General features: G+C 40.7%; 1 protein-coding gene across 1 annotated transcript; it reads left to right on the top strand.

Annotated features, from left to right (window-relative positions):
* Window positions 1-20,627: 20,627 nt before the first annotated feature.
* marcksa (myristoylated alanine-rich protein kinase C substrate a) lies at window positions 20,628-23,919 on the top strand. Its single transcript, XM_014993232.2, has 2 exons — window positions 20,628-21,064; window positions 22,059-23,919. Exons 1-2 carry the CDS (start codon window positions 20,969-20,971, stop codon window positions 22,758-22,760), a joined length of 798 nt encoding a protein of 265 aa, XP_014848718.2. The 5' UTR covers window positions 20,628-20,968; the 3' UTR covers window positions 22,761-23,919.
* Window positions 23,920-24,210: the final 291 nt, after the last annotated feature.

The raw sequence follows: 24,210 nt of genomic DNA, 5'->3' as shown, positions 1-24,210 counted from the left end.
AATGTCTGCATATGCTTATTTATTTGTCATATGAAAAGGCTAAAATTGGATGAGTCTATCGCACTGAAAAACTATAGACTGTCAATTTAAACTTAACACGAAAGGCATGAGGTACACAATGTGAACTTTGCTTAAAGCACTCCACTCCAAAGCACTGCAGTAATCCATGTGTTAGCAGCCACCTGCCTGCCTGCTTCGTTTGAATCAGCAGTGTGAACTTTCTGGTTTCTCAGAGACAGCAGCAGGTCGTCGACTGGTTTCTGTTTGACAAGCAGAAAAGAGTCAATGAACAACATTAAATATGTCATAATACTTTAAAAGCAGCTGCATGCATTCAAACAATGCTACAGCAAAGCAATGGAAGCGTCTCTGGTTGATCAGCTGCCTGTTGGGCTTTGAAATGTTTGGGCTTCCTGGTGATCTGCTGCAGCAGCAGGGAGTGAGAGGTGGACGGGGCCCCAGGGGCCAGCTGGTGAGCAGTGGAGGACAACCTGAGTACAGGAAACAGAAAGGCAATCATTTATGTTCACCTAAATGAACATTTATGAATTGCTCATAATTATTGTCATCATAAGGAATAATTTCTTGCTTATGTCTGCCATGACATAAGGAAACTTCACTGAACACGTACATTCAGATGTCTTTGCTGTCAGTATTGTTTAGGAGGTTATATGAATTCATTTCTGTTTGTCTCAAGACATTTGACAATGGTGGAACTAGTTCACTGTAAACACAGCTACCACTGAACCATCTCAGCCCAAACATCCAGCATTGTGTTTTAGTAACTGACAGCATAGTTTCCCTTTTTCACCGCTTATGTTCCCCTTCTGGTGCTGGTAGGGTCAGACTGCAGACTGGAGCGTCTTGCTTAGACTTTTTGACAAGAAGATTCTTTTATTGTGAAGAAGTGCTTGCCACACTTCTTCACATGGAAACTAGTAGTTTTGCTTAGGCGGTTAAACTGTTATTCGTTCACTTAAATTTTAAAAGAAATACATGTGAAAGAAATGTCATGTTTGTACCTGACCCATTTGTTTGTTGGAGTTTTTTTTTTTATTACTTCTCTCTCTTTGTTTAGTTGCTACAGAGCAAAGACAGGAAAATCTGGTTTTCCAGGGAGAAAGAAGAGTCTGAGTTGAAATATCAGACTAACAGACCCAAGGCCACCAGGGGGTGGGATGTCTAACACTGACTCATTGTGAATGCCCCGCTGCATGGAGGTGGAAAAAAACAGGTGTTGACTGGAACAAAGAGGAAGAAGAGCTTTTTGGAAGAGATCTCGCTGCGTTTTTGACTAACAGGAGAAAACAGCTGCACAGTTTGTGTTCTCAGCCAGCTCATATAAACAGTAGCTGGTCAGCCATCATGTTAGCAGCTGCTTATTTCCACAAAGGTAACCAGCTAATCGTTTAGTTGGATGTACATTTGATCTTCAATTTTTATTTTTTTTTTCCACATGTAAGCAGCTTTTTCAGATTTATGTCACTACTGGCTCAAAGAAATAGATAAGAGTCTGTTTACACTCTGCAGGAGTTTCAAAGTAACAACCTCATGTCCAAAGCAGTTTAAAAGTGCCTGGTCTGTCCAAAAGAGTGGACAGCTTACTGAAACATGACTTCCTGTTAATCTTCAAACCAAGTGTATTATGCATATATGCTGCAAGCGAGGAATACAGCCAGCTATATTCACTTAGTTTTATTAATTCTATTTCATATTGTACTTTTGTACAAATATATTATCTCTCTGTGGCTCTTATTCCCAAGACAAGTTGTCTTTAATTCATTCATTTTTATGACTTAATTATATAAATTTTAAAGCATTAAAAACTTTAATGGAATCCATTGGGGTTTTTCTTTGTTTTTTGGGGGGGGAGGCTACCTACAAGTTGTCCTAAAGGGAGTTAGCCTATCAGTGAAGCTACTCAAGCCTAAATTAGCATTTCAATGCTAAACATGCTACAGCAGGACAGACGTCCCCAATGTCAGCATCAATGGTCGACATTTCAAAGCAGCTCCATGTCTGATCAATGACACTAAGCACCAATCTGAAGGTTGAAGATCCTGAATAACACATTAAATCCATTTACTCAATAATTTAGTAGCAGAAAGGGGATTTGAGTTAAAAATGTTGCTTATTTTCAATTCAAATTCAAAACATAGTTTGATTTAAATGCAGTTGTGATTAACTAAATACAAACTCTGCAACAAACTCGGTTAAGTATTTTGAATTGAGTCCCACCACTCATTTTTTCACACAACAATCATCAAGTTCTCCATCAGTCCAAATATAAAGCAAAAACTAATTGTGTTAAAGATAAAACACATGTTCTGTCAAGACACTTTACAGAATAATAGGTGGGAAATGTCCAGTAATGATGACTTCTGGTTTGAATGATTGAGTTTTTGTATTTTGGTTGGCTTCCATGAAAGTCAAGACTGTCAGAGGTGATTTCTCCAGGACACAACCGTGTGAGCTGGCATTCCACAGGCTGAGGGACCTGCTGGTCCTGGGAGTCTGTCTGGCAGCCAGTGTGTGACCGTCAGCCGTGTCTCAGAGTGCCGCAGCAGGTAGAGCCGGACGGACAGAGCGCTGATTGTCACCAGTGTTACCCGAGTCCAGAGGTGGCGGTTGGCAGGATACGTTTCACCCAGCGTGAATGCGAAGTGACAGTCTGTTATTGTGATAAAATCGAGCAGGAGCCGATCTCATTCAGCGGGGTTCCCTAGGAGAGAGACACAGGAACACAGTGAAGTGAGCCAAGTTGGTAATGCAAGCTGAATCTAAACTACCTGCTTGCTTTTGTCTGAGAGATGATAAGCTGCTGTCGAAGCAGGAGAGCTCAGCACTCTGACCACTCACTTTCACAAAACACGGGAGACTGAACACAAAGAGAGCGACTGTGAGTGGGATGTGGGAGCATATGGCACAAGATAGGTGCTTAAAGAGAAAAAAGGTGAAGAACTCATGTTTACTTGGTCATTACCTTGTCAGCGTACATAGAAATAAAACAAAGAAGAGTTAGCGATGACAATATGAAAGTGGGATTATAAAATCACTATTCTCTATCCCACAGGTCAGGGAGGCCTAGGACGCTCTTTGCCTTGTGATGAAACTGCATATGGATGGCTGTGGCATTGAGGAGCTGTTGCCATGGAGATGTGGGTCATAGTACTGATTTGGGAGCATAGCATGGATTTGGTCCTGGCAGCAGAGTGCTGACTCCACAGGACCGGAGCCGGCAGTAAACTCCAGCTGAATCTAGGTCACTGGGATTCTCAAGACCAGAGGCAGACCAGAGGCAGACCAGAGGCAGACCAGAGGCAGACCAGAGGCAGACCAGAGGCAGACCAGAGGCAGACCAGAGGCAGACCAGAGGCAGCTGTGGAGAGAAGGGGAGTGAGGAGTGAGGCAGGAGGAAGAGGGAATGCCATGACGGTGTGGGGGAACACCAGCTAAAGCATGAATGTAATGCTGAAGTTAAATATGAATAAATGACAAACATAAAATTGGTGCTGATTCCGAATGGACTCGTAACACTGGTCAATAGCAAAACAAAAAAAATATCTGGGGTTTTTTTCAGCTAGGGTCATGTTGATGAGCTGAAACCAAAAATCACATTGGTTTTGCTCAATCAGGTCAACTTTCTGAACTTTGAGGCAACATGAGCATCAAAATGCAGGACTTGTTCTCACATCTGGAGAATCTGGGATTAATGATGAGCAGGAGGAGAGATTCTATCAGGACAGAAAAGAGACGGAGAATTTTGCACAACGAAGATGTAATGTTCAATTTACATGTACTTACCTTTATCAGTGTTTGTTATGCAATTTACAGAAATCAAAGTTTGTAACATTTAATTAATACACTCTGTTAGAAAACTTTTTTTTTTCTCCTAAAACCTTTTTTGGATGAGAAATATTAACAGAAATGAATTGATGATGTCACAAAAATGTCATCAATTTAGTCAGAAGATCAGATTTCTCTAAATCAAATTAGAATAAAAACCTGATCGAGGAAAAAAATGATCATTTTATGATTCAGTGGTGCAAAATAATCCTAATTCAGTTGAAAAAACAAGGACAGCTTCCAAAAAATATATTTTTGTATCTTTCTCTGTAGTGTGACGGAATCTGTCAAAATATGACCAAGGGAGTAAAAACTCTGAAGTCTTCATGTTCTTACAATATTGACATAAAATTGCAGACATTTTCAGTCGTGTCCAGCTTAGCTTAGAGAAGGCTTAATGTAATAATGTAATAAGTCAATGTTAATGTAATAAGTCTGCATTTCCATAAAACCACCAACACCATATGTGTGTTTGTGCTGCTCAGGGTGACAGGATGTCAGAGTATTTTTTAACTAAATTTGAATTGAACTATCAAGTTGCAACGCAAATTGATCTCTAAGTTTCATCTGTTCATTTGTGGTCAAGTTAAATAACTTGGAGGTAATCTCCATTTTTATTATTCCACCCAATTTGTGTAATGTACCTTCACCAGCACCAGCTAAACAGATCCTTTCCATAATGCTGCCACCACTTTGCCTGACAATCTTACAGTGTTGTGGGTCTAAAAGCCTCACATTGATTTCCACAAGAACTCTTCATGCTATTAAGGCAAGTCAACTTGACAGAGTCAGCTGTGTTGCTGAGGCTTATTTATTGGTTGGCATCATCCCAGGACATGTTATTATTACATTATTGCATTATTTACATACACACATATATCTATATATCAGATAATTAATTTGTTGTGTATTTATTTATTTATTTATTTATTTATTGTGTAGTAAATTTCTTAATCTGGGACCTGAGTCCGAATTTCGTACCACAAACATGCAAGATGGTATTGACAATAAGAAATCTTTGAATCCTTGATGTCCAACTAGCTGCCTGGTGGAAAATCACACTGGGTTCAATCATCTTCGACTCCATGGAGGACTGAGCCTTTCTAGGTTCCTAACATCCTAACTTCTTGTTTTTTCACTTGCATTTGCTTGTCAATGCTGTGCTGGTTCCCATCTCCAGTGGTTGTTTGTTGGGAAGAACAACCTGGACAAGCGAGCTGTCCAAAAATAAAGCTGTGTGACCCTGAGCTGGCCACAACCCTGAACTCTGTTAAAATAGGCAATAATATAACTTAAATATAGGTCTGTGTTAGAAAACCAGTACATTTTACTAATTTACCATTCTAAATATGAAAGTGGTCTAGACATTCAGCAGGAAGCTGTTTCTGATTTTACCTTTGTAGTGTAGCCTGAATCAGACATGTACATCAAATTCTTCTCTTGAAAAATGATGGAAGATGCTTGTTGTGTAATCATTCACAAGGTTGGTAAATCATTTTTCCTTGATGACTGTCATTTACCTTAAGAATAATTTGGAAAAAAAACAAAAAAACTCTGTCTTATGTTTCTTTGGTTTGGTTTGGACTTGCATATAAAATGCCTCCTGACTAATCCTGTCACAAGTGGACAGGCTTAAGTGTGAGTGTTCATACCTGACAGTTAAATCTCATTTGAATGATTACATCTCAGTTACCTGAGTTACACGCAACTCAACATGGAGTCACTTCACATAGGGGACTGTCAGATGAACAAGATAAAGGACATAAGTAGGTCTATCAGTGATATGCATTCATCTCCCAGTAACCACTAATTCAGACAATAATACTGCATTTTAAGAGCCAAAACTCTTTGTAATATTAAAAGAGCAGTATGGAGCTTTTAAAAACATGTTGTTGTTTTTTTTAATGTATTTAACCATGTAAAAAAGACGTTGTTTACCACTGTGGCCACTGATGATGGCAGATAAAAGGTTGTTTCTCCACCATGCACACAGCTGTAGTATACACCAGTTGATTGAAGGTGATAAGCCCCGCCTCCTGGCTATGATTGGGGTTTTTTGACTTTCAGACGGCAGTAGTAGCTCAGGTGAAGAGGTGGAGGAGCTTGACATTTTTTGACAGATTTCTTGTCTCATTCTGTCACAATATAATGCCAGTTTTAATAAATATATATAAAAAATATTATTGTCAAAGTCATGTACCTTTGCTTTTACTATGAAGGCAAACAGATGGGAGCTGATGAAATAATTTGTGACATAATGTCAATGTTTGTGACTCCAACCGTCAAGAACTTTCTACTGCTTTAAAGCAAGACTTCATTACATTATTAGGAAATCCAGCAGACAACAAATCAGACCTTATTAATAACTGCAGGACAACACACCAATAAGCCATAATATTACAAACATCTGAATATGCAATAGACTTTCAGGTTCCTGAGATTTCATTTTGTAGACTGTTTCAGAAAATGTTGATAAGTTCTGGAAAATATCAGATTCTGCTCATAGAATTACTAATGACAAATAAATCTTCCTAAACATATGAACAAAAACACCCTTGCACAGTTTCACTGCATTCTGGATTTATATTTTACCAAACAAAGTACCACAGCATTGTGTAGTCAAATCATTTGAAGCAGCTCACATTGACTGAACACATCAGTGATGCGTTAACATGATCTAGTTTGACTTCACACACCCACTGCCTGCTCCACCTGCACCATCTGTGAAGTAACCTGGAGGTGATTTGCAGTTCGTTGACTCAACATGCAAAACAGTAGATATGTTCACGGCAGCAGAGGCATTTGCACTGGATGAAACAACAGATGAAGTGTAATATTTGAATATACCCAGCATAGGTAAAAATGCAAACTGCCGTTGTCAAGGATTCAGCACAAAAACATCATCAAATCAAACAGTACCAAAGATCTCGTTATGTAGTCAAACTTTAAATATATTCAAACCTATTGTTTAAACATAGGAACATAAAAAAGACCCTGAAAGAAAAACCGAGTTAAAAACTAAAACCCCATGAAAAACATAATGTAGATTTACAAAATAAAAGTGTCACAAAATAAAACACTATTATGAAATAGTGTTTATAAAATATAATTGTTTTTTTTATTATTTCATTTGGATGTTTGCTGTATTTATATGATGGAGCATTTATTATTAACTGTACCTGTTCACTTAATTTTTGAATGAACTAGCTCTCCATAGGCCTGCTGGTTACTTAAATAAGGACAAATAATATTTCCTGATTTATGGTTTATCTTCTATGAAATATAGACCATTTGTACAGAATCCAGAATTATTTCTGAAAAGCTTAGCAGTTCATGTTTTATGTAAAAGTCCCTAATTCAGTCTGCTTCTTTTGTCTGCTGCTTTTATCTTTTCAACCAGTTCCCAAGCAGCTCTGACTACATTCTTACCATTTTTCCTTGAAAGACTCATCTATAGTAATTAGACTGGTATTGTACATGGGGGGCTTGGGAACATAACATCCACAGGCCTCTGAGGAACTTTCAAATGGGGTACAATGGTGTCCTGACATTCCTCAGAGAACATGTACATATGCCCTAGAGCGAGGAGAGGGAGGGCTCACAATTAGCCACTGATGAAGGAAAGCAGAAAGTGGTCTAAGAGGTCCTGTTGTTGTGGACTAACTAAAAAGCCCAATTGAGGTTAACAGTTTAATTGTGGTCAGCAGAATGGGACTACATGTGTGCTGTGGGGGCACAGAGCCGCTTTCCCATAAGCGTTTTTCAAACAAAGAAGGAGGAGGATTAAATCCAGACGCATAAAGCTGTGCATTTCCTTCCATTAGTTCAAGAGTACTATGGCTGTGACAGGATATGACGTCACATCTGTTACGTCATATCCCGTCCTGAGCAAACTGAAGCCTCCAGCCGTGTTCAGGTGACACTGAAACAGGTAAGTAAAAAGTCTGAAGTAAAGACAGTTGTGCGGTGTCTCGAGCCATGAACAGCACATCCTGTTAGAGCATATTCACACAAATCTCAATGTGAAGAAATGAGATGACGAGACAAGAGTTCAATCCCCGCTCCATCCACCTTTATTGTTGTGTCCTTTGGCCAGGCACTTGGCTGCTTATGGATGGAAGGGTTGATGGTGCGATATAGCAGCCTTGATTCTGCCATGTGAATGTGTGTATGAATGACTGAATGTTTCAAGTCCTCTGGACTTGATAAAGCCCTGTACAAGTACAGATCATTGATGGAGTTATAACACTAATCCATCAGGTATGAATTGAGAAACAGAGCAAACCAGTCATGATTTAACAAAGATGGAGACGGAGCCCTGAAGGAGTTAAGAGTTGACCAGGATTACATACAAAGGCAACAGCCAAGTTAGGTCCTAGTAGAAACCAAGGATCCAAGCAGACTTTATGTAACAGTGAGTGTGACTGGTTCCCAGGAAGGAAAAGCCAGGGAAGGAGACACCATTTACTGCTTTGTTTTATTAGTCGGCATACGCTTTGTTCAGTGATTGCTGGTAACTAAACACCAACCACCCAAAGACTGCAGCCTCAAAACATCCTTGTCGTGATCCGTAGTTTTCTGTGTTTATTTTTGAGTTTTTTCTGTGTTGTCCTGTTCCCTGTGAGTCTGTCTCTGCGTCTTCCCCGTTGATTGATCCCAGCTGTGTCTCATTCCTTGATTACACTCCCAGAGTATTTAGTCCCACCTGTTGTCTTTGTCTCTTGTCGGATTGTTGTCGTATGTCAGTTATTGTGTGTCGGCTCTCCAGTGGAACTGAGAAGTCCTGGTCTGCCTAGCTCTAGTTTCAGTCTTCAGTTTTGTCAGTAGCTACCGGTACTTGCTGTGTGCTATGTTCTCTGCCATGCCGCCTGTATCGGACTGAGTGAGCGTTATCATTAAATTCATCATTTCCTTTACATCTGGGTCTCTGCGTCAATCCTCACCACCATCACCAACCACTTCATGACAATCCTGAGCACAAGAAGAAACAAACTACAGATAGAGAGCCACATCTGATAAAAATAGCCCTGCTATCAAAAGTCAAAATGTCTCTTTGTAGGAGTGTTCAGCTCGGTCACATTTTGGTTTATTTCTTTAATGGGTCTTGTTCTCTGGTTATGTTGGGATTTTCTGGAATTTGCTTTATTTTTTCTGTAAACTCTGCATGTTTATGATAAGTCAATATTTTTAGTTTTGTAAATATTTTAAATTTCTCTCAGTGTGTGTGTTCAGTGTACAGTCACTGTACATTGGCTGTACACTGGCTGTACAGTACAGCTATAGTGTATCGACCAGTTCTAAAGGTCTATGGAACTGGACCTAGAAATCAAAGCCAAGAATTCAGAATTCAATACAATTGGCTCAGACAATACATTTACCTCTAACATGCACTATTTAAACACATTAGAACAGAGGTTAATAAGATCTAAAAACAAGTCCTATTACAAAGTTACTTCTGAGCAAACTTCTCTTGTTTTCCCTCAGTGTAGAATTACACAATTTATTGCTATTTCTTAAATGCCAGAAAACAGATCGAGAACATTTTTTGTAACTTTTCTTGAATTAAAAAATGTAAATACATTTGATCAGTGTCAGAGATAACTGTCTTTTCAACTGAACTGTAATATTGAGTACAGTTTGTAATAGTCAACATCACTATAAACTGTGTTAAAATGTGTTGAAGAGACCAGGATTATATACTTTGCGACATGGTTCTGTTTGAGCTCACTGCTGGTCAAACTGTGACAAATTGCATGTCTACAAATACTAATCAGGAAGCCTGCTGTTAATGACCAATCAGACGGTCAGGATGTTGTTATAATGCTGCTAGAAACACATTAATGCTACAAGTCAGCAGAAGATAATAAAATATCTGAAAATAAAAAAACAGTAGCTACACAATTCATTAAGATGATTCCAGCACTTAAAAGCAAGTGGGAAAAAACTAGCATTTGGAAAATATATTTTGAAAATCTCAGTTTTTCACACCTCAGTTTCTGTGATGGACTGGCGGCCTGTAAAGGGTGACCCCGCCTCTCGCCTGTTGACCACTGGAGACCGATACCAGCACCCCTCACCATTCTTGTTGTAGAATGGAAAATCAAAAGCTCCCTTCCTTAGAATCCCAGGTTCCATTAGGCGACATGGCTGTACAGCCATGACCAGCTGTCCAATAACAGCTGCTATAAACACCTAAAGCAGCTCAGAATGCTGGAAGCTGGAACAGCCACAGAACTCTGTCCTCCATCTGACCTCCTGGTTTTCAGCACAGACCTGCTGTGACACTAGAAACTACGCCTCTAATCTACCTTTGATTCACTAGCTGCTTTTCCATCGACCATATGATTGCACAATTTGACATTTTGAAAATAAATTTGCCTAACAGAAACACAATAATGGAAAAAACAAATCCTTTGTTCGAATTAACCAATTTTGGATGAAAATGTGTTTTCTTTTAGAAAAAGCTGCACTGCACAGAAACCTTAAAAGCTTTCTGTATTTGCTCTGATAAATTAGCATTTCCTCCTCCTCTAAGCTGTTTCCCTTACTCCTGCTCTTCTTGCTGGGCCTGTCCCTTTAGTTGTTCTCCCTGTTCTGATGATGGATTGAACAGAACTCTGGGAAATGCTGAAAGTTTGGGATGTTGCTTGTAACCTAACATCCTTTTGGGTTTTGGTCATCATGGTGCTGCTTGTTCTCTAATGTCCATCAACAACTGACAGGGTGCACTGCAGCTGTGTGATAAAAGAACTTTAACAGGATTATGTCTCATCTGAACAAAACTATGGCTCTTATTAGCATTCTTATAGATTTTTTTTCTAGCATTCTATCAAATTATTTAGGATACTGGATCTGCTTTGCTTAATGAAATTAAATTCCCATTATGGTGAAGTTAACCTTAACATTTTCCCCAATGTAATTTATCAGAGTTTTTCCTTTTATTATAACCTCAGACCACTTGAAACTCAACCAAGTCTTGAGTAAAAGAGTCTTATTCCACACATCTTGCTATGTATTCCACCAATGTATGGACAAGTGTCTTTATTTGAGATTTAAGGATGTTTACATGCCTTGTACTCAAATTTAGCATCTGATGAAATGCTTTGCAAATATTTTACATTTCATCCGAAGTGAAGGGTGTCAGGTTAGACTTGACCAATAAAGCAGTCTGGTATTTTCCAAAGGGGACTGCCAGCCTACATTTGGTTTCACAAAAGCAAATAAATATGTGGAAGTGAAAAGCACCTGGTAAGTCCTGGTGAGGGGACTTTCATGTTTATGGAAATAAATTCTCAGGTTTCCTTGTTGAAGCTTTAAAAACATTATATTTGTGTGCTTAACATAAGAACACATTCACAATCTGATTGATATCAAAGGATATAGTATTCAAATAAAAATCACAGTCATGTTCATGTTCATGTTGTTATGAACATGTAAGGTTCAGACTCAGTCAAGTTAGCCCAAATATTCACATCAGTGAACTACTAACTGCAGCCCAACATGACATAAGCCTAAACGTTCTCCTTCAGATTATATTTGCTAATTTTTTAAAAACTATGTGTCACTATTGTTTCACTTTATAATTATTCACCACTTCATGTTGGTCTGTCATGTAAAAATCTCACTAAATAGAATTGAATATTGTGGTTATGTAGGCTTGAGTACACTGTAACTAAGAAGTGCTGCTTCAGACTCTTTTGCTAAACTGATGATAAGATGAAATAAATCCTAAACTGTGATGAGTTTTTTTTATCACTTCCTCTCATGCTCTCTATGTGTAGCTTCTTCATGTTCACAGCCATCACTGAAAGCACGCTGAGGAATGCTGAGAGCATTTGGGTCAATACTGCTGGACTCTGTGAGTAGAGAACAAGGCCTGGAGCCTGTGGTAGAAAGTGATGGAGCTCTGTGAATAGCCCAGGGAGGAGCCGGCTGACCTGCCTGAAAGAGACGTGGACCGGGTTTAGAAAAGAGGCTCCTTAAAACTCAATCCATCCAAACATAAATGTTTGTCCACAGCTTTTCTGCTGCCATTAGAGGAATGCTATTAACCCGATCCATTGTGCCCTGTGGGAATACTCTGACTCAACTTGGCTGCTAAAGACTTGAGATTTGTCTACATTCCTGTTCCACTAAAGATGTAGGAACCAAACACCGGGCCACATACAAAAGCTGTGGATATCTGATCTTCTTTTCATGAGGATGAGCTTTGTGGAGGAGAGGAGAGCTGGCCGTTTCCGCTGGCATGTATAATTGTAGGTCTGCGTTCCCGCAGTGGCCCTGGCCCCTGCTCCGGCTCCTGCCGCTTTTGTTTCTTCCTCGGCTGGCGTCCCTCGCCCTGGCTGGGAGCGTTCAGGGAGTATCTCCTTCTGCTTTGGGTGTGCCTCTGTACTCACACAGATGGTGATTGAGGCGCCCGGCGTGTCCAGCACCTCTCTGGGCTTATCGTTAGCGGTGACTTCACTGGCTGTGACTTCATGCTCCGCAGGTGGGTTTTATTTCCATAGACCACGTGTTTGAACAGAGCAGGGCTGTTTGGCTAGGTGAGGGTGGGGGGGAGATCAGATAAGAAACATGAGGGTTTATCTTTCTCCTTTAGCTCTGCTGTGGTTCAGTTATGATTAACCAGCAGCTGTTGAAGCCCAGTCACCACCTCTGCCACTTTTAGCAATTAAATCTGCTGTAGTTTGGGAAAATCTGACCTTCTTTCATTCTGTAAGAATGACTTTGAAAAAAATTACATCCAACTTTACACCTTAACTTGTTTTTTTCTGAATACCAGGGTGGTTTGAGTCGTTACAAGTGAAATTTCCTATCTGGTGAAGTTGGAGAGGGTAAGTATATAATGAAAGTTAAGAAGAGGGAAAAAGTTTGGTGGAGAAAAAGTGCAAAACAGTAAGGTTAACCGCAGCTTTGAGAGGACTGCAAAGCAGAACTAGTTGAGAGGCTTAGAGGAGACTGTCAGAACCTAACAGCCAGAACCTCCCAGGACTTGGACATTTGTCACATTTTTTTATGAAATCCACTTTAGAAATGGAGAATAAATCCAGAGTTTTAAAGCCCAAAGTCAGCACAGGCATCTTCCTCCTGCTGACCAGCTTTACGGAGATGCTGGTTTCATTTTCCAGCAGGACTCCACACCTTCCCACCCTGCCAACGCTACCAATACCTGCTCTGATCGTCATAGTAACACTGTATTTAACTGACCAGTACACTGAGCTGACCTACAGATTCATGGATAATCTGTGAGCTGTTGTTAAGAGGAAGATGAGAATCAGCCGAGCTGATGATGCAGACAGGCTAAAGGCCGCTGCCATGGCAACTCATGCTTCCTGAACATCCCATCTGAAACATAGGCTGATCATCTCCATGCATTCATGCACTAATTCATGCATAAGGAGCCCCAACCATGTTCTGATTGCACATACTGTACTGTACATGGAAATACTTCTTCATAGACCCACACTTCTGTATTAAACACTGATATAGTATTCAATTTATCCGAATAACAGAAGTGGGGTTTTCATCAAGTTTAAGCTACAATTATAAAATGGCAAGAATAAATGTAGAAAATGTGTTGACATGTTCCTGTTTGGCTGATTTCAGTTTGTCAGATTTGGTTTCACACACTCGTATGATGAATCTAGTGTTCTCATTCCTCTTGTAAAGTAGCTGTAAAAACATCTTTACCATAATAATCAGAGTAATGCTGAGCAGTAAATATGAGAAGCAAGATGGAGGCTGATATAGAAGTACAGAGGTCAGCCAGGACAAACACACACATCCAAACACCTGGAGCAGGTGATGGAGTGTCCAGACAGAAACCAGCAGGACGCTCCTCTGTGGTCCTACATGGATTTATGTCATGATTATAAATATGTTGTTGTTCACAGCTCTCATAATTAATGATCAACGGTCAAGCTGATCTAAATATAGCAAAACGCATTAAGAATTGATTCTTCAGATCACCAGAGTGTGTGTGGTGGCTGTAGCCAGTTCATTCCACTCAGAACCAGACAGGCTACTGGAGCTGGATAAACACAAGACATTACAAAACCTGAGGTGACTCAATATTAGTGGAATTACAATTAGTTTCTCCCTCTGTGTTCTTTCATACGTCTGTGGCCTGGAGGAGAAAACCATGATCATTAATTAATCAGCATAAGTGAAACATTACATGAAAAATTTTCAATACTGCAAGTAAGCCAAATTCTTTTACTACACTGAGAATACCATTAGGTAAGGTCATTTTATTTATATAGCACATTTTCAGCAACGAGACAATTCAAAGTGCTTTACATGAATTAAAAGGAAATACAAACAAAATAACAAACCAAAGGAAAGAGAAAGAAGAAAAAAGCAAAATGACTCATCTAAATCCTTTTCTGGTGTAAAGTGAGTAGTTACAGTTTCTAAAAAGTAGTGATGTAAAAGTAATTCAGTAGTGACTCTTCCTATTAAGCATTTCTGGATTCTAAGTTCGCAGTTATTCTAATTCTAATTCTTATTTCATTTCTGGGCTGTATAATATTGATCTAAATAGTGCAAACTCCACAATTTCTAATATTACTAATAAACTAAAATATCATTTTCTGGGTTAAATAGGGAGTACTCCACATTAGTACAATTCACATGTTTAATTATAGTAGTTAGTTGCAGAGGGAGAGCAAGGAATATTGTTTTTCTTTAAAAGATTAAAAATTTGGGCTGCACAGTGGTGCAATTGGCAGCACAGTTGCTTTGTGGCTACAAGGTCCTGGGTTCAAATCCCAGCCTGGGGTCTTTCTGCATAGATCCCTGTTCATGTATGAGTTCTTTCCAGGTACTCCAGCTTCCTCCCACAGGAAAACGTGACTGTCAGGTTCAGTGAGATCTCTAAATTCATCTTAGGTGTAACTATGTGTGCATGATTGTTTGTTCTCTCTGTCTCTGTGTTGCCCTGTGATGGACCGGTGACCTGTCCAGGGTGACCCCGCCTGTCTGACTGCTGGAGACCAGCAACCCTGCAAGGACAATCGTGTTAGATAATGAATGGACAGATGAAATCAAAATTTGGTGAACGTGACCAGCAGATTAATTTTTTGGCCAATCATGCAAAAATATTGCCCAACTATTTTCAGAGCTGATTAGAAATATAAATTTCTGATTAGAGCATGTTTTGGGTTTTATTTTTGTAAAATTAACAACTGTTGCTAATAATTGTCATAGTAACACTGTATGCACCCGTTAGTTCCTAACTGGTGCAGAAACAGAAACTACCCTTCCTCCTGGATCCTCTAATGGTTGGCTGAATGCTCTGAGTGAAAGTGGCCTGTACTGTTTTGCATTCCACTTGATAACATTTAAAAGCAGGAATCTGAATCTATTCCAGGAAGCCCACCTGAACGGGCCCAGAACTGGTTTTGTTAGCGCTGACACCCGGTCTGGATGAAAACAGTTGATTCTACCTCTGGAAGATTTGCATTGCAAATGGAGGGGCAGAGGAAAACTCACAACATCCCCATGGGGCACATCTCACGGTCATCAACAAGACGACATGAGGAATCCGATCCCCTCCTTCTCACTCTTTCACACTAGCACACACACACACACACACGCACACATACAGAGGCTGGTATATTGGTCAACTTCCTGCAGCAAGTCAAAGTAGATAATCATCTCTAAAAGTCTGGAACCTCCTGTTTCGAGTCTCCATCTTGGCTTTCTGTTGTAGGCATAACATACGGGTGAAACTGGCAACAGGCTAAATGTTGCAAGAAATGCAGAAGAGAACATGTGACACTTTAGAGATAACACCTCAGCCACATACATATTGGTGGCTGAGAAATAATGCTGCCTTCACCCAGCATGTGGGTTGCTTACAAATGTCACCATGGGCCTATAAAGGAACTAACATGTGTATGAGGAACCTACACACATGTTCCCTCACAAGACATTAACAAGATGGCGGTGATGGTGATTATGGTGATGGTGCTCATGTGACCAGTGATGGAGACGTTCTGTCCGTCTCCGTCCATGTGTCCTTAGGAAACACATTTCACCCATCTTGCCTGCTGGGGGTCAAAGGGCCCAGTGGCGCCGGTGCATGATAACCTCTCTTCTCTCAGACAGGGCAGTTTTGGCTACGATCCAGTGGCTTGTGCATGAATGTGTGCATGAATGGGTGAATGACTGAATGTAGTGTGTGAAGCCCTTTGGGGCACTTTGGATTTCATAAAGCTCATTTAAGTACAATCTATGTACCATTTAACACGACCCCACACTAAACCAAATAACCAGGAGAAAATCCCTAAAATCTGAGCCACATCAAACTGTACTGTACAGGTAGAGGTAAGTCTAAGGGAGTTTTCACACCAGGATAATGCAGGAGCTTTGGTCTGATGAGGAATGCCAATAAATTGTTTAGTTCGCTTTTACACTTCATGAGTCAAACAGGATCAAACTAGCTAAAAGCTGCCAAGTAAGAGCATCAAGCAAGCTAATGACATATTCAGCCTGTTGTTCTGTCTGCATGTGATGAATGCAGCCATTCCACAGGCGAAAAGCGAGACACTAGGACATGTTCCTGTGGTTACATAGAAGCCCAGAGTGCTAGTGTCAAGATTTAAAAGGTTTCAGATCACAAAAACATGACTGTAGGCAGGCAAATACATCACTCTCTCCTTTTGGTTCATTTCCTCACTTTGGTCCTTTTTCATTTCCCACTGTAAGTCAGCGCCGTTCACAAGCAAACAGGCCCCTGGGTTTTCATGGAGGACCTTCTTCAGTCCAGAGTTCAGATGAACATCCATAACTGCCCAAACAATACAAACTCTGGATCACTGAAAGCTCAACAAACATCCCCAACTCATAGTGCCACAACTTGTGGTGTCCCTTGTATATTCATTACTGGTGAGTGTATGTAGGTTATTAAATCCAAACCATTCCTCCTGGGTGCTTCCCATGGCAAGCAACTTTTTTGTTTGTAAGTGAAGATAATTTTGTCACAAGACTTGTAACCTTGAACATCTTATTTGAGTCTTCTGAATTTCTTCTTGCTTTGCTACTTTATAGAAAACACATAGTGACAGTGAATCTTTATCATGTTCCTTACGTGTGTATACTGCCCAAAGACTTGATATTCATTAAGTGCAACTGGGTCTGATCACAGACTAATTGTGCAAGGACTTGGATTTCATGTTGCTATGGATATACGATTGTGTGTCTTTCTTCTGTCTCTTTCATCTGCTCACATGCACACTGCTGCACTCTCACATAACCATAACATATCAGCCTGGCGACAGCCACAGTAAACAAAAACTGATGAAGCAGGCCAACACCCTGAAGAGAGGCTGCAGAATGAGGAGGAGATGTAAGCAGAACTCTCTCTACAATCTTTGCTTCACTTGGTGTGACCCTTAAGGTGAGCTGAGTGAAGCCCAGCGCTGGACACTGGATGTCACTCTTCATCTGTTCCATGTATGACTTGTAACATTTGATCATTTTTGGCGTTAAAGCCTGTTTTATACTTAAGCAAATCTCATTATTTCTTAAAGTTATGAGTCTGAGGGGTTTCGGTCAGGTCCAGGAACTGCTAACCGGACCTGAGTGTTGCACAGAGGGGAAAATGAGAGCATTACAGCAAGATCCTGTTTGAACATCATACAACTCAGGTCAAAGCTTGTGTCTCAGTTCCTGCAGATTTATTTTAAGATTACAGCCAACACTTCCAACCACACATGCATGTTTTGTCATTCATCTTCTACACCCAGTTACCCATGGGCCATGGTGTTTATCTCCAGTGGCCACTGGGCAAAAAATGATGGAAAAGGTACACCTTGGAAAGGTCGCCAGTTCATGACGGGACAACACAGAGACAGACAGGTCAAATAGCCTTAAACCCACACACACTCACATTTAAAGGCAATTTAGAGAGACTAACTAATCTAGTTATGTTTTTGGACTGTGGGAGGAAGCTGAAGTTCCCGGAAAGAACCAAATTTCACACAAAAATCCCTGAGAATCCACATGGCCGCTTCCTCGTCCAACCAGCTAACAAAAAACACCTTATAGAGATGTAGTAATCAGTCAATGGTGGTTCTAGACTAAGTTTAGAGGGGACAAGGAAATTTTATTGGGACACACAGAACAAAAGAATGAAATAAAAGGGAAAGCAATATTTAATTCCTTAATATATTAAGGGTGCTTTCACACCAGCCTTGTTCAGTCCATTTTAATTGAGCTCAAGTTTGTTTGCCAAGAAAGTTTGGTACATCTGGGGAAGGGTGAATCCAACTCTGATCCGAACCAAAAAAGCAATCTCTGGTCCACCTACGAACTTAATTGGGTTCGGTTGAAGCGAACTGTGGTGCTGTTCCAATGCACTTGGCATTTTATGAATGCCAAGTGAGACAGAGACCGCTCCAAATACAGGAAGCTGGTTACAACGCAGGGCATTCTGGGAAAATACAACCAAAGCAAATGTGCAAGTTTAGTGCTAGCACAATAAACGACTCGTGGTCTCTTACCAAAGACAAAAAGAAATTCTTTAATCGCTAAAATCTGATACCACTCCATTTTTCCTTACATCTTGAAGAAGGAAGTTGCTCTCAGTGTCTTCTTCAGAGGTTTTGTGTTGTTTTCGTGATTCTTGGTGCAGCGCCACCACAGTCGAGGGGGTACACAGGTTTTTCAAAGAGTTTGGTTGGTTCATCACAGTGCAGTGTGTAAGCAAACCTTCACTAACTGAAAATATAGTGAATGTTGTAATTTTGTGCAGCCTGTTGTCCTCAATGCAGTAGTTCTGCGTCGACTTACTGTTCCCTAAAGGCCACTAGATGCAAAAATTATTTTAAAAAGTTGTCTAAATCTCTGATTCTATGTCAGTATGACTCAAGCTATAAATTCAACACCACATTGTTAAAGAAAACTCCAAAAGTAAAAAATTAAGTTTAATTGCGGGAACACTTAGATACAATTTCTGTGTTAATGCTTATCATGACAAAAAGTATGTATTATTTCCTCTTAGGTAGGGGGCATCGCCAGGACCAAATCTAAGAGGGTACTGGCCCCCGTTGGCCTCTGCCTAAAACCGCCCATGTGACCAGTCATCCTAGTTGTGATCATTTTAATGAAACAGTTTTAAATGCAAGTTTGAGACTCTGATGTTTTGAAATATGGAGTTTTTAGATATTATTTCAGCCTGTGTGTGATACATTAGTGCATAAAAGTGTTTTTCTGCTTCGGAGTGGTCAACTTCAGTTTATTTCATGTGATTAGATACCTAACAACTTTAAACCTTTCATTGTTTTGTGATTCTTGAGAATAGGGACAAAATGGGTTTTAATTTTCCCATATTTTTTTAAAATTATTTCTCAACCTTATGTATGCAAATATGACAAATAATGTTTAGAAAATATGAAGATGCTAAGGTACAGGCTCCCAGTTGCGAATTTCTTTTAAAAAATTACATTTTTAATCGACCTGACCCAAAACTTTGTCATCACCATCTGACAAAAATAAATCTAAAATGATTTTTAAAATACCCCATTAGTGATATTTTTACTCAATTTACAGACAAATGCTTCTCAAGAAATAAAATAAATATTATTTAAAACAAAAAACAAGAAAAAGTCCATCTGATGGAGTTGACAGTGCATGACGGAGTTGACACAGAACTGAAGGTGGTGACAAACTAGTGAGTAAAATGAAAAACTTGGTACATGTGAAGTAATGCAATTCATGTAAAATACATTAAAATGAATTAGTTGCACATTTAAGTGAGATTTGACAACAATTTCACTGAAAGAGTCAGAAAAACTCTGATGGAGTTGACATCTGACGGAGTTGACGAAATGCCAAACTACCTCAATTTATATGATGTTATTCTGAAGAAGGCCATGTTGTAGCTCGTCAGGTCCATTAAATCTTTACAGTTTACCAAAATTAAGCTTTTATTTCGCAAAATTTCATCAAAGTTTTGTAAATTGTCAGTTATGGAGTTGACACATCATGGTTGTGACAACTTAGGAATAAAACAGAAGAAAAAACTAAAGAATAACTTAAGCTAACCGGAGCTAACTAGCCCTCCTAGCAAAGGAAGAGAAAAGACAACGTCATGGGGTCCTCAGAAGTTCTGGTGCCCCCCTATAATGCCTGATTTTTTTTACATTCTTTTCATTTCTGACGGTGTTGACAAAAACTAAGGACAAATTTCAACGGAGTTGGAAAATATCTAAAAATTATTTTTAATTCAATTTATCGATACTTTTATAATTATTTATATGACTACTTATACTTAATTGTCATAATATATAATTTTAGTATTTCTTTAATTGATTTAAACTATAAGAATGTATTGAGTTCTGCTCCTGGACAAGGGCTTTTACAGGCATCATCCACCGACTACAATGTTTAAAATAAAAAAATATTCAGCATAAAAAAGAAAAATATACATTGTTGTGCTCACATGACCCAGGTTAGTTTAGTTAGATATTTGAAAAAAATATATTTTGTGTATATTTATTCAAATTTCATGCTTTATCCATAGGACCTGTTTTGTCCCTATTCTCAAGAATCACTATATTATTATTATTATTATTATTATTATTATTATTATTATTATTATTGCCTTTTATATGGTTTAGAAAAGAAATATGTTTACAGTAGAAACAAATGGGTTGGAGCAAAGCGGAGACCTTTTGTTCACGCCTTTCTCACAAACCCCGCCCCGTCATTTACATGGGCGCTGTGATTGGCTGACTCAGAGTACGGTGCCGTCATCGCTCGGGGCGCCCATTCATCTCTGCAATTGGGCGTTGGGCTGTGCATCTTATTAACAACAAGGGACATTTCTCCATTTTGCAGACCGTCTACAGCGAGACGGCCACCAATCTAGGATTTTATTGCTTCGCCTCCCTCAGCCAGCTTTCCCCTGCTGCACTGAAAACCCTCTCCACTCTCTCTGGACTCTGCTCATCATTTTTCCTCGAAACTTTTTTTTTCCCTCTGCAAAGAAAGGGACGGACAGAAAGACAGAGGGGCACCGAGAGCATTTGAACAAAGAAGCCTGTGGGTCTTTGTTCGGGGTTATCTTTCTTTTTTTTTCTGGATCGATTTGGGTTTCTTTGTTGGAGGATAAAACATGGGAGCGCAACTGTCTAAAGCGCCTGGAAACGCTGAAACTGTGGCTGAAAAGGCCGGGGAGGCTGCTGATTCACCCAACAAGACCAACGGACAGGTAAACGAGGTTTTAACAGGCGTCTGGGTAGAAACTGCTGGGTGCGGAGGGAGGGGGATGGATGCGCAATCTGTGCGTAAATGTGGAGAAACTGATAGAAAAGGCCACTTTTTTGGAGAGATTGCGCTTTGCGTGCAACAGTTTGATATAATCAGTGTTCAGATGTGTCTGAGTCAGATTAAAATAGCTCTAATTCTAACCAAAAAAATTATGGTTTAAAGGCAGCCCCTGATGGATCCTGTTGGAAAGTGAATGAAAAGATGTGAATTAAACATGAACTGGTCGTTTCTGCTGCTGGGGGCGGAGGGTTGATTCTGGAGCACACCGAGCTGATTTCATGGAGAATGAAGATGTTAGTCAGTGGAAGTCGGCTCAGATGCAGGGAGAGCCAACAAAAGCAGTGCGCGCTCGGAGCACCACGCCTTTTGTTGCAGATGCTCGGCTGGAAAGCGGAGATGGCAGCCTGTTGTCACCCCGGAGGAGGGGTGGGAAGGCGGGGGTCGAGCGCCTCGCAAAGGAGGCGGAGGGTGCTGCAGGCGCTCCCGAGCCTTCCACGTTCTATTTGTTTACTGTTGGTGATTAATACATTATCAGGCATTATTATTATTATTATTATTATTATTATTATTATTATTATTATTATTATTACTATATTTGGCTGTGCCCCTCTGAAGCTTTCACTAACCATCTGAAATGTTTACTGGCCACCCGTATGGACATTTCCTGCGGGCGCTTCTTCCAGTGATCTGCTGGGTTAATGAGGATCTACTGCTTTACTGAACGCCTCAATCTGAGCGGAAAAAAAGGAAATATGCTGCCTTTTTGGTCTCATTTCCACATAAGTAGCGACCTGCTCCTAAAAGCAGAACACATGTGTGTTCGAGTGGCTTTTGTTTGTGCTGATCTGATGGAATTTGCTGCCCCCTAGTGTCCGCTGCTGGCACTGTCCGCCACCGAGCCGCTGACCCCCCCTCTATCTGTTCCTCCTTCACAGGAAAACGGGCACGTGAAAGCAAACGGAGATGCCTCTCCCGCTGCGGCTGAGAACGGCAAGGAGGAGGTACAGGTGAACGGCAGCGCGGCGGCCGAGGAGAGCCCCAAAGAGGACGGGGAGAAGGCCGAGGCCGCCCCGGCCGAGAAGGACGCCGGAGGCGAGGAGAAAGTAGAAGCAGCGTCTCCGGCGCCCGCCGACGGAGAAGCCGCAACTAAGCCGGAGGATGGAGCGACACCTTCCACCAGCAACGAGACCCCCAAGAAGAAGAAGAAGAAGTTCTCCTTCAAGAAGTCTTTTAAACTCAGCGGCTTTTCCTTCAAGAAGACCAAAAAGGAGACCGGCGACGGGGCTGAGACCCAGGAGGCAGCAGCCGAGTCGGCAGCACCTGCCAAGGAGGCCGGGCCTGAGGGCAAGGAGGAGACGGCGGCCGCCCCCGAGGAAGCCAAGCCCGTAGAGGGAGAGGCGACCCCAGCTGAAGAGCAGGTCAAGGAGGACGTAGAGAAGAAGCCCGAGGAGGAGGCGACGGCGGCGACGGCGGCGGCGGCGACAGAACCGGAGAAACCCACCGAGGAGGCTGCAGCCCCGGAGGAGCCCAAGGCAGAGGAGAAAGCGGCCGAGGCCCCTGCAGCGGCAGAGGAGGAGGCCACACAGGAGGCGGCGTCAGCAGAGACCCCGGCCGCTGCCCCCGAGGCTTCAGAGTAACGACAGAAGAAAATCCCAAACCAAGATAATCAAAGAACATTCCCTGTCCGAGCGACGCCACCTGCTGGCTGTGGAGAACTGCAACCAGGGAGATTTTAAAGCTTTCTTAAGATTTCACTTATGGTTCCCACTATCCCCCCCCATACAAAACCCATCTCAGTCTGATACAACCTCGGAGGTGGGTGGCTTCAGCCCAGCTGATCCACGCTCTGCCATATATTTTTACATCAGTATTACCTTTTTATTTGGTTTGTTTCTTCTTATTTTTATACAAAATGTAAACAAAAATAGTGATGGACTCATCCAGGGTGTGATGGAGATGTGGGAGTGGAGTTGTAAACGAAGCGTGGGGCTGGGGGCCTGGGAATATGTGCCACTGACTATTATACAATGAGTAGCTTTTAAGAAAGAAAACCGAGGTCAACCTTTAGAAACTGCGCTCGGTTTGGAACACTAAGACTTTGTTTTCTACCAGATTCCCAACCCCAGAGGTAGTTAGGGCCTGATATAAACCCATAGGAAGCTGTCCACTCCTCATTAGCTGTACCAGTCAGATTCAGTAGGGATATGAGTTGTATAGGCTTTATTGTTAATTGTTGGTATAAAAGAAACCCATGTAAGTATGTATAGGCAGGGTGTTTTTAACTGTGATTATTGTACAAAAGAAATCTTGATCTCAAAAAGCACATAAAGGTTTGCAGCTCTCTTGTTTTCCACCTCCTCATTTTTGTAAGATACCTACACACACACACACACACACACACACACACACACACACACACACACACACACACACACACACTTACACACTCTGATCTCTTTTCAAGCAGTTGTGAACTGAAAACCAAGCTGTGATGAGTGGTAACCGTTTCTATACTGTGGTATGTTCTCCTGCAGCAGACAGTTCTTTTTCTGGTCACCTTTCCACTTCAATTTTTCGACCTTATCAGATGCAATGTTTGTGTAGCATCTTGTCTTTCTTATCTACTTCCTTTTTTCTCTCTCTCTCTTTTGTAAATACTGGAGAAGCTTCGATTTGACTTAGAGATGGAATGTAACTTTTGTCTACGAAACAGTTGCTATTAAAACCCTCCTGCTTAAGGTGTTCTAATTTTCTGTGAGCACACTAAAAGCAACAATAAATGTGAAGAAAAACTGAGCTGGATCTCTGGTTATTGAAACGCGACACTTTGCTGCTTTCTGCTTTATTAAGGGAACAAACATTTCAGTTTTGACCACACCAAGTAAAAAAAATAGAGGAATCAAGAAGTAGACTAAAGATGAAGTTCACACCACATATTTACTGAGAAGAGCAGCAAACACAAGACTGACTCTAGAATAAATACCTAGTATTCATCTGTGCAACATTTTCTGTTGTATCCATAAACTTCAATTTATTTTGTCAGAATTTATAATTGACCTCCACATAGTGGTGCATGAGCTATATGGA

The sequence above is a fragment of the Poecilia mexicana genome, unplaced genomic scaffold, assembly GCF_051168715.1.
Source record: "Poecilia mexicana isolate PSO_F unplaced genomic scaffold, ASM5116871v1 scaffold_21, whole genome shotgun sequence".
NCBI lineage: Eukaryota > Metazoa > Chordata > Actinopteri > Cyprinodontiformes > Poeciliidae > Poecilia > Poecilia mexicana.
The sequence above is the reverse complement of the archived record's forward strand: the minus strand, read 5'-3'. Positions and strand labels throughout refer to the sequence as shown.

Coding starts and splice junctions, on each gene's coding strand:
- marcksa (XM_014993232.2), top strand. CDS start 20,969: ATGGGAGCGCAACTGTCTAAAGCGCCTGGAAACGCTGAAACTGTGGCT. Junction 21,065..22,058: donor CCAACAAGACCAACGGACAG/GTAAACGAGGTT, acceptor CCTCCTTCACAG/GAAAACGGGCACGTGAAAGC.